This window comes from Leptopilina heterotoma, unplaced genomic scaffold (genome assembly GCF_015476425.1).
Source record: "Leptopilina heterotoma isolate Lh14 unplaced genomic scaffold, ASM1547642v1 Lhet_145, whole genome shotgun sequence".
NCBI classification, from domain to species: Eukaryota; Metazoa; Arthropoda; class Insecta; order Hymenoptera; family Figitidae; genus Leptopilina; species Leptopilina heterotoma.
This window is the reverse complement of record NW_025110863.1, coordinates 169,595-180,503: the sequence shown is the minus strand read 5'-3', so window position 1 is coordinate 180,503 and position 10,909 is coordinate 169,595. Positions and strand designations below refer to the sequence as shown.

Below are 10,909 nucleotides of genomic sequence, written 5' to 3'. Positions count from 1 at the left end.
AAATTTTATTTAAATAAAATTAAGTTGAATGCTTCAGACTGTGATAGAATGACAGCGCTTTGCAATATGTACCGAATGATTCTATAGTATTAGGATAATGTTTGCTACTATGTGATAAATTAAATTAAATAATGTATATAGCGGAAACTTCCTGTAACAAAATATATATTTTATAGTACAGAATAAATTATATATATATATATATATATATATATTAAATTATTTATTTATTAATTTTATTTAAGAAAATCAAGTTCCTAGGGCTTAAAGCCCTTCAAGGAACAAATACATATATATATATATATATATATATATATATATAGGGGAGAGTCTCCAGTTGTGAGACGGGTTTCATTTTTTACCCGTAAATTGTAAACGGGTAAACGAAATTGTAAATAAAATACACCGTTGGAAAGGTAAAATTGCTAAAATTTAATAAGTTTGACATAAAACGTTATGTTTAGTAGAAATAATTAAATATATTAATAATATTTATTATTATATACTAAATAATAATATTTATTCGCCAAAGTATGACTATCAAATAAACACAATTTAATAGCTTCAACAAGAGCATTAAAATTGATTTCCGCTGAATTAATTGACTTTTTTCCACTTGACATGCCCAAAAATACTAGAAAAAAAATCAAAACAACATTTAAATAGTATGCCTGCAAAGTCGTATTTTTTAGGCTGCCCAGATGGGTCTTGACACCGTCTCACAACTAGTGATTTGCTGTGTCTCACACCCAGAAATTGGCGCTATTTTGAAAAAGGAAAATTAAATTATTTTCAACCGTAGATTGGAACAATGCAATATTGCATCACAAAATATAAGGAAAACACTAAAAGAAAATTCATTACATTTACCTTTTCCAATTAATTAAATTGGAAAAAAAGTACTTTGCATTTATTGAAAAAACGCTTTTTAGTCGATTATCACACACAGTGTTGGTATTTAACAAAAACAGTTTATATATCCGCTTCGGCGTACACGAAAAAGTTGGCTCATATAAAAAGAAATGTTTTTATATAAACCAATCGTCTTTTTAATATTGCATGTTAAAAAAAATTGACTGTCTCACAACTGGAGGTGTCTCACAACTGAAGACTCTCCCCTATATATATATATATATATATATATATATATATATATATATATAAAAATAAATAATTTTATTTCAGTAGATAACAATAAGTATATTATATTTTAAATGGTATTTAATATAGTTGCGAAAAAAGTTATAAAATTGTATATTGAAAAACATTTAACAAAGATAACAAATCTTTTAAAAAGTATATCAAAAAATAACAAAATTTTACCAATATGTTACATCAAACAAATTGTTGTTACATTTAAATAAGAAATCAAAAAATAATTTTTTAAAAATGAATTGACTCGAAGCATCTCTAATGTTAGTTGGTAACTTATTCCAAAGTCTCACACATCTATAATTATTATAAACGTTTTCTGCATCTTAGAGGTGCAATGGAAGGGTATTTTTAATACAGATTTTCTTTCTCGGAGTTTACCGCTAATTGATTCTTTATCATTCTTGAATTCAAAGAAAATCATAAAGATACTCAGGAATTTTATTATTAATAACAGAGTATAGTAAATTTCCCATGAAATACTGTCTTCTGGTTGCAACATTTAATAAACCGGTTTTAATCCTATAATTCGAAATATGTTCTCTTTTTGGTAAGTTATAAATAAAACGTATGCAAGCATTCAAAGATCTCTCCAGTTTAGAATTTAATTACATCTCTAAATAATTGGCCTATTACAAAAAAGTACGTGTTAAACATTTTCGTTAAATTTTCTTCAAATTTTAAAGAAATGTTTCTTTGTGAACACTATTTAAATGTGGTAAGCATTTCAGAACCCTTTCCATGTCAAAGAACGAGATATTGTGGGTGATATTTTTAATTTTTAATATAATTGCATGTAGAAGTTAAAGTTTGAACTTGAATAACTCAAAACTTAGCCCTGTCAAAGGGTTGTGAACTTTTTACCAAATTTAAAGCGCACTCGAAGAAGTAGCAGCCAAAGAACCTCCTTAAGTAGAGTATTTTTTCTTACATTTTGAAATTAAAAGAGTAAATAAAAAACATATTAATGCTTCAAAAAAAATAATACCTTTTCATGTGATGAGAATGTAATAATATGAAAACTATCAAATACATAATTAATCATTCTTTTACACGGAGAGAGAATAAATATCAAATTTTGTAAAAGTATTTTACAAATCAGGGAAAAAATGCGACAAAGCAAAATTTTAAAGTTTAGTATTTTTTATATAAAATTTTTGCTTCATCGCATTTTTTTCCACAAATTGTAAAATACTTTTACAAAATTTAATATTTATTCTCTCTCTGTGTATATTTTTATAGAGTTGAATGATTATTAATTACAATTTAGATGATTTAAATTATTAATCTCTGAATTTCTGATATATAAATTAAATAAAAGTAAAAAAATTTCTTTAAATCTGCAAACTTTTATTGATTTTAATGGATGTTTCAACTAAACTATAGGTAAATTGTTTTGCATGACATTTTTGATACTATACACAACAGTTAAAAATTATTTGTTTTCTGTTCATAGCTGTCTTAAAATTTAAATTTAAAATAGACGAAAATAACCTTTCAATGTGAAAATGATTATTATAAATGTTTAAAAAAATAGTACATAAACGTAAAATTATTCCAATTGCTTTTTGAAGCAATTAACACTTTGAATATTTTTAATATATTGTTTCTAATTTTTAAAACTTTTATTGTACATTTTTTAATTAATGCTTAGAAAAAACACATTTTAAAAAATAAATGTTTTGTTTAGAAGAATATTTATTTGAATTTTAAAAAAAATTTAAATTTATGTAATATTCAGTAAAACATTATTTATCATTAATTAACTTGATAGAGTAAAATTAAATTTTTTTAATTTTCAAATTGTTACAAATACTTTACAAATTGCTAATTACTAATTTTGAGAATTTATTTAAATATAAATAAAACAAACTAAAAAAAGGAAAGTGCTGTAATTAATGGCGTATTAAAAATCATTTTAAAAAATAGTAATACAGCTTTACTCTATTTAAAAAATTTTAAATATTAATTTTAATATGTTTTTAATAATAACAAATAAAATATTAAATAAAACTACAAAAAATGGGGATTAAGTCAGACTTAACCAAGTTAAAATAAAAGTAAAATAGTCATACAAAATTTTTTTGTTATATAAACAAATTTTAATTATTTACATTAGTCTTATAATAAGATACTTTATTCATTTCTTAAAGAATGTTTTTTTAATTATATTTTTTACTGAATTTAAAAAAATTATTATAACTTTTTGTTAAACAGAAATTTATTTATGAAATTTTAATTTACTGAAAATTAATTAAAAGCAAAAATGAACAGAAAATTCTTAATTTTGAACTATACTGTGAGAACATACCAAAAATCCTCTCTCTCTTAGAAGAATTTGCAATTCGTGAACAAGGTGAACACTGTGTTTGCAATGATAAAAATTCGGTATTAATTATAATTTTGTGCAGTGAATGACATTACAGTATCAAGAATAAAAATAAATTATACACGGAGGAGGTGGTAACAGATTTGAAAATCAGGCAACTGTTTTTATCAAACAGGTCACAGGTTAACAAGATTTGAGCAAAATTTCTTGGTATAAAAGCCAGGATCAGTGGTCCAAACAGCATCTTCCTGCCTACCGCTGGCAGAAGTGTAACTATTTACCAAAGGGTGCATAGTTCGACCAAAATGTTGCGGCTATCATTAGTGTTGGTGCTCTCAGCTATGTGCTTTGCACAAGGCTACAAAAATGTTCGCACTGCGGACATGGACTTCCTCCATAAGCAGAAGAAACTCTTCGAGCTTATGTTCTACGTTGACCAATACGCTTTAACTGATGCCGAATACTTTGAATTTGGGCGCAATTATGACATCGGAAGCAACATGGACTACTACACGGACAAGGTAAATATAAACAGTTCTTAATTCGATGAAAAAAAATTAAATATCAAAAATCTAAGAAACATGAAACTAAAATTAACCTGAAGAATGTTTTTAAAAAATATTTTATTTTTTCCAGACTGTTGTACAAGACTTCCTGTACCGATACAAGGAGAGGAAATTCGAACGCGGAGTGTTGTTCTCATACTACAACTATGAAATGATGGAGGACATGATGTCCCTTTATCGTCTCTTCTACACCGCCAAGGACTTCCAAACCTTCTACAAGACCGCTTGCTGGGCACGTCTTTATGTCAACAAATACATGTTTGTGAACGCCTTCTATACTGCCGTCATCTACAGAAGCGATTGCAGATACGTCCGTCTTCCAGCTCCATATGAAGTCTTCCCATACTTGTACTTCGACTCCAGAATCATTCAAGAAGCACAGAAAGTTAAAATGAGCCGTGGTGCCAACTACCGCAACTATGACGTTGGAATGAAACGCGACTCTGCTGACACATACATGGTCTACTCCAACTATACCGGGTCATGCAAAGAATGCTACTATCCAGAATACAAAATGTCATACTTCTTCGATGATATTGGTCTCAACAGCTACTACTACTACTTCCGTATGGTCTTCCCATTCTGGGTCAACACCAAATACTACGAAGTCCCCAAGCAATTCCGTGGTGAATTCTACTACTTTTTCCACAAACAAATCATGGCTCGTTACTACTTAGAACGTCTCTCCAATGACTTGGGAAGAATGAAGCCATTCGACTGGTACAAGGGCAAATTCCCCGGCTTCTACTCCAACTTGATGTACTCCAACGGTGTCGCAGTTCCCAAACGTGACGAATGGTACAGCTTCCCACCATACAAATTAGACTACTTGAAGGTAATAACCCTTTACTTGCCAAAAATTCTTTGTTAACTTCCAAACGTCTTCACAGTATTAAAGAACCGCAATTACTAATTCCGCTCCCTTTGCAGCAAATCGACTTGAAGGAAAACCGCATCTATGAAGCCATCGACTATGGATTCGTTGTTGATGAAACTGGCAAGCAATACAACATTTACACCCCAGAAGGTTTGAACATCCTTGGAAACTTGATTGAAGGAAACTTCGACACATTCAACTACAAATACTACGGATCTTACGAATACATCATCAGGAACTTGTTCGACTACAACAACAAATACACTTGCAAGAAGGACTTCATCCCAAGCTCCCTCATGACCTTCAGTACCAGCTTGAGAGACCCAATGTTCTACAAACTCTACGACAGAATTCTCTACTTCTTCCAACGGTAAAATAAGAGTTATTATTACTATTATTACTATTACTTTCAGAATTTCAAAATTTTAAACTCAAAATTCTCATCTGTTAAACAGTTACAAGGAGAACTTGAAACACTACTCTTACAACGAATTGTACTACCCCGGAGTCAAGATCGAGAACTTCCATGTTGACAAACTCGTCACCTTCTTCGACTACTATGATGCCACCATCAACAACGCCGTTTCCGTTGAGAGCTTCAAGGAAGGACGTGTCTTCAACGTTAAAGCCAGACAACTCCGTCTCAATTATAAACCATTCACCTACCGTTTTGGAATCAATAGCGACAAGGACACCAAGGTCATGATCAAGATCTTCCTTGGACCCGCATACTTCAGCGAGAAATACGACGAATACACCTACTTCCAAAGAAACTACATGAACTTCTTCGAACTCGACAAATTCGAATACCGCCGTAAGTTTAGCCTACCTCTTGTTACAAAATATTACAAAAGTTTCTTCATAAAGAATGACTTCTATAAATACTTGTTTGCTTACAGTTAAGACTGGAATGAACAACGTTGAACGCAAGAGCACAGAATCAACCTTCACATCTGATGACTACACATCATTCGAGACCTACTACAGGAAGATCGTCAAGGCTGCCGAAGGCAACGAGCCATTTACCTACAGCGAGAAATTATTCGGATTCCCAGACCGTCTTCTCCTCCCCAAGGGTAAGAAGGAAGGTATGCCATACAGACTCTTCGCCTACGTCTATCCATTCGAAGAAGGCAAAGAATACGAATTCCCCATCTACGGTAAATTCTACTATGACGGCAAGGCATTCGGTTATCCATTGGACAGACCAGTGAAACCATGGTTCTTCTCCATGCCCAATGTCTACTTCAAGGACATCATGATCTACCACATGAAAGAGATGAGCGAAAGCTATTAATTTTTTCGTGCCTGACAAAAACGAAACAATTCCCAATGAAAATAGAATCACTTGCACATATCATCTATCAAAACTTTTCTTTTGCAATTTTTCATTTTAGTCAATTACATCAGCTATAATTTGAAAATAATGTTATTATTTCCAAGCATCCAGTAGAAAAATACAATAGGTTTAAATAATGTAAAATATAAATTTACGGTAAAAAAATGTAGAGTCAATAGCAGTGAGAGATTCAATGGTCTTCGTTGACTTGTTTCATGACTGACAATTACGGACTGAAATGGTTAAGTTAAGCAAAATGGCTCGTCGACTTAAAAAAGAGCTTTACACTTGGTTTATGAACCAGTGTTAAGATTGTTATGTAAAATAGTGAATTTTCACTAATAAATAAATTTTTGAACTAATTTCTATGAATCTACCGTCATTTACAACCTTCCATCACCTCAATTTTGTGTAGTTCCCCACTGCACATTTTTTCTAATCCTAATTTTCCAACAAAATAGGGAACGGTTAAACTGCAATACGCCATCTGGTGGCGACCTATTCTTTGTGATTCTCCCCTCCAATTTTCTTTCTTTCTCTCTCTTCAATTAACAGGTTAGAAAGAGTGGAAAAAACAAAATGGAGGAAGAGAATAGATCAAAGTCACTAGATTATTACTAGACCACCGTTCCCTATAGTATTAGAATAATAAATTAGCAAATCTATTAGTAAAATTACTATAATTATTGCTATTAAATATTATTAATACACATTATACTATTAATAACTATTATTATCAAATATATTACATTACATTAATTATTTACAACCATTTATATTTGCTGGTAATTATTTTAAAAATAAATACAAAATTTTGTTACGTCCCAATAAATGAAAAAAAACAATACTTGTTGTTATAATTATAACTATAAAATTTAATTATTAAATTATTTTCAAGCCTGGATTTTTGCATCCTATAGCTTGGTAATACCCCTCACAGCACGGGATTTCCCGCGATTATTCCATTTCCATCCCGTGATATCCCTAGGATATCTCAGGGATATCCCATGAGATATCTCACGGGACGGAAATTTGGATATCTCAAGGACATCCACTGGATATCCCTAGGAGGTCCCTGGGATATCCACGGGATATGCAAAGTTTTCTTTCGTGGGTCATCCCGTGTGGGATATCCCGCGTGGGATATGTCAGCGCATGCGCAGGAAACGAAATGCAATCGTTCCAAGTGTCAAAGAGTGTGTGTCAAAGAGCTGTGAAATTATATTTAACGCATTTAAATTAGAAAAAGTTTGTTTAGATATTTGTTGCATGAAATTAACGAAAGTGGAAAATAAATATATTTATAAACTCAGCTTAAAGTGTACGATTTTTCAGTTACTATTTTTTGGTAGATAATATATTAAATTATTCAAATATTTATTCTAACTACATTCTAAACAAATAATGCATGAATTACTAGATTAATTACTGAAAATCCAGTATATTTTCCCTTTAAACAAGAAAGAAATAAAATTTTATATGTATGTACTCATATAATCTTACACGTGCAGGCGTCGACCTTCCCAGCTGTTGAGTGTAAGGTTGAGTCCACAATAGACAGCGTTAAGGAGATTGAGCTACTTAAGACCATCGATAATCTACTTAAGACCATTGATATCAATGGTGTTAAGTAGCTCAATCTCCTTAACGCTGTCTATTGTGGACTCAACCTCATGGCGACCATGGCGTCGCGTCATTAGATCAGAAGCGTGTGTTTTGCAGTGTGTGATTAAAAAAAAGTGTTGCTGTTTAATATGTTTAACTTTCACATTTTTTTAGTTTCTTGTAAATATCTTTAACCAATAAATATTAATCAGTAATAGACAAAATGAATTGACCAAAATTAGTTTAAACCAACACACAATAAATGTTTAGCGTTAAAAAGACATTTTATTGAATTCAACTAATGTTTCTTAAATCACAAACAAATAACTTTGATATTAGTCAAATAATCTTTTTTTTTTGAAATAATTTTTTTCTCATTCTAGTTATAATTTAATAATGGTTTTTCAACTCTTTAAAGCTCTAATTATTTTTCAACATATCCCTATATTAAAGAACCAGTTGAGACTAGTAGAAATTGAACATGGATCTACTGGTGTCAACTTGCTTTCCAAATTGAAAAACTTTTCCGTGTAGCAATTCTACTGGTTTCAACTTGGAAATCCTATTTATGTAACTGAAACGGATATCCAAGATAAAATTGAAATGGTTCTATCTTGGATTGTCCTCTTCAATTTTTGTTTCGACTTGTTTTAACATGGATTTCCAATCTTATCATTTCTACTTGTATTTCCAAGTTCGCACGTACTACAAGTATCAGCTTGCATTTCCAAATACAAAAATTAAGTTCAAGTCTACTTGCTTCAATTTGGATTCTCGAATACTACATTTCACTTGTCCTGTCAAATTAAAAATCAACAAGCTTGAGTTTGGAATTTCCAACTCTAAATTTATAAGTTACAGTGAAGGATTAATGTCATCTTGGTTTAATTTGAATCGGGGATGCATTCTATTTGGAATTTCAAGTTCAAATTTAAAGAGTTTGATTAATCGCTAATTGGAATTCATAAAATTGTCATTTTCGCCAATTGTTATTTTATAAATTGTTATTTTTGCAAAGAATTATTATTACAAATTTACATTTTTACAAATATTTATTTTAGTTAACTGTTATTTTGCAAATTTTATTTTTGCAAACTTGGATTCTTCGCAATTGACAGTTTTACAAATTGGTAGATACTTTTGCTAATTGTTATTTTTTGCGAAACTGCTTTATTGTGAATCATTATTTCTGCTAATTGTTGTTTTGAAAATTTTATTTTTGCGAATTTGCATTTCTCGAATTGATATTTTTATGAATTTGTTACTATTGCTATTTGTAATTTTGTGAATTTTGTAATTTTATAAAAATCTGTAGTTCACAATCAATGGAATTTTTTTAACACAGTTGAGTCATTTTGCGAATTTTAATTTTAATGAATGTTCTGTTTTTTATTTCGCTAAATGTTATTTTTTGCAAATTTTTGCAAAAAATTAGAACGCGGTCAAATGACATTTGAGCAGAAACTTATTAAATATTTGATTAATTAATATTTTTAACATAATAGCATATATTGCAAATCTATATAAATATTTTAAATTCTGCTTGTATTTTTATAGGTACTTACAAAAAGTATAATATTTTACATAAACTTACGTTTTTCAAAGTTGCAGTTTATATAGACAGGTCGAAAAATATTTCTCACGTCGATTCGATAGCCGCGATCGTTAAGCGTTTAGATAGATAGGTCATAGGTGCGGGGTTCGATTCCCATAGGGTACAATTTTTATTTATTTCTTCCAGTTTAATGAAAATGTTTGTATGTTTGGAGTGTGCTAAGAATATGAAGTTATTAATGGTCATAAGAATCTTTTATTATTTTTTCCACAAATATTTTTTTTCAAAACTATCTGTTCAATTGTAACCACCTTGGATTTCCAATTATGAATCGATATCCAAGTTGAAACAAGTTCATATTGTACAATGTAACCTACTTGGAATTTCCGGTTGACCGAAATGTTCAAACTGAAACCAGTTCATTTTGAACTTGACATTCCGAATTCAAACCAGCTATGAACCAGATATGAAAATACATATCTACTGGTTTGAAATTGGAACTTACGTGACAATAACCAACTCAAAGCAAGTAGGCTCCTGATTCTACCCGGTTCTACTGGTTCTTTAATATAGGGATTACTATTTCTTACGTAGCATATCCCGTGTGGAGAATATTTGGATATCCCGCGCGAGTCTCCCATGGGATGGAAATTTGGATATCCCAGGGATATTTCTGAGATATCACAAATATCCCAGGGATCTCCCTGGGATATCTCAATATCCCGCGAGATATCTCTAGGATATCCCTTGGATATCCTTTTGCTCAGAGGTACCTTCTATTTCTTAGATTCAGTTAATTTAAGAATTAGAATAAATTACATACATGCACAACTAACGTATGCAACCTTTCCGGCCATGGGAAGATGAAAGGTAAAAAGGAATTTAGAAAAACGAATTAAAATGAGGCCTTGGATCCAATAACTCGCCCGACGCTCGGAGGAACGCGCAACTGCCAGTCAGTGAGCAGTGAGCGCTTCTGGGCCACTTACAGCGGTTCCACATGTAGGCGAAGTCGCACTGTCGTTGCGAGCGCCGTACCCCTACCATTAGTATCTATCGGCTAACTCCAGGGGTTCTCCACATTGTATCAGAGAGATAATGCAATAGGGAAAATAGTCATGTGAAGTTAGCACCACTTTTTCAAAAAATTAAAAAATCACATGAGTTCTGGGTTGTATAGCAATAGTTCTGTAGTTCTATAATAATTTTTTCAATAGTTCTGGCAATTGACACTACAAAAAATAATATGAAAAAAATTAGGTGATAATTTCGCGCTACAATTTTCACAGAAAAGAGTTCTGACATGGTACTTTGATAACAAATCAAGAGTTCTAGAGTTCTCTCATAAAAAATTAATAGTTCCGTAAAGTACGAAAAAACTACAGAACATTGAAACATTACAAAAAGCAAACTTTTTTGCAAAAAATTAATTCTTTTTGAGTTCTAAGCAGAGTTCTGGTATCTGTAATGGGAGTTTTGCAAAAAA

General features: G+C 30.8%; 1 protein-coding gene across 1 annotated transcript; it reads left to right on the top strand.

Moving 5' to 3' along the window:
• The first annotated feature begins 3,719 nt into the window (after positions 1 to 3,719).
• Positions 3,720 to 6,625, top strand: LOC122498290 (arylphorin subunit alpha-like). The gene is made up of 5 exons (XM_043605973.1): positions 3,720 to 4,002; positions 4,118 to 4,882; positions 4,978 to 5,294; positions 5,380 to 5,738; positions 5,824 to 6,625. Exons 1-5 carry the CDS (start codon positions 3,787 to 3,789, stop codon positions 6,219 to 6,221), a joined length of 2,055 nt encoding a protein of 684 aa, XP_043461908.1. The 5' UTR covers positions 3,720 to 3,786; the 3' UTR covers positions 6,222 to 6,625.
• The last annotated feature ends 4,284 nt before the right edge of the window (positions 6,626 to 10,909 follow it).

Coding starts and splice junctions, on each gene's coding strand:
- LOC122498290 (XM_043605973.1), top strand. CDS start 3,787: ATGTTGCGGCTATCATTAGTGTTGGTGCTCTCAGCTATGTGCTTTGCA. Junction 4,003..4,117: donor TGGACTACTACACGGACAAG/GTAAATATAAAC, acceptor TATTTTTTCCAG/ACTGTTGTACAAGACTTCCT. Junction 4,883..4,977: donor ACAAATTAGACTACTTGAAG/GTAATAACCCTT, acceptor CTCCCTTTGCAG/CAAATCGACTTGAAGGAAAA.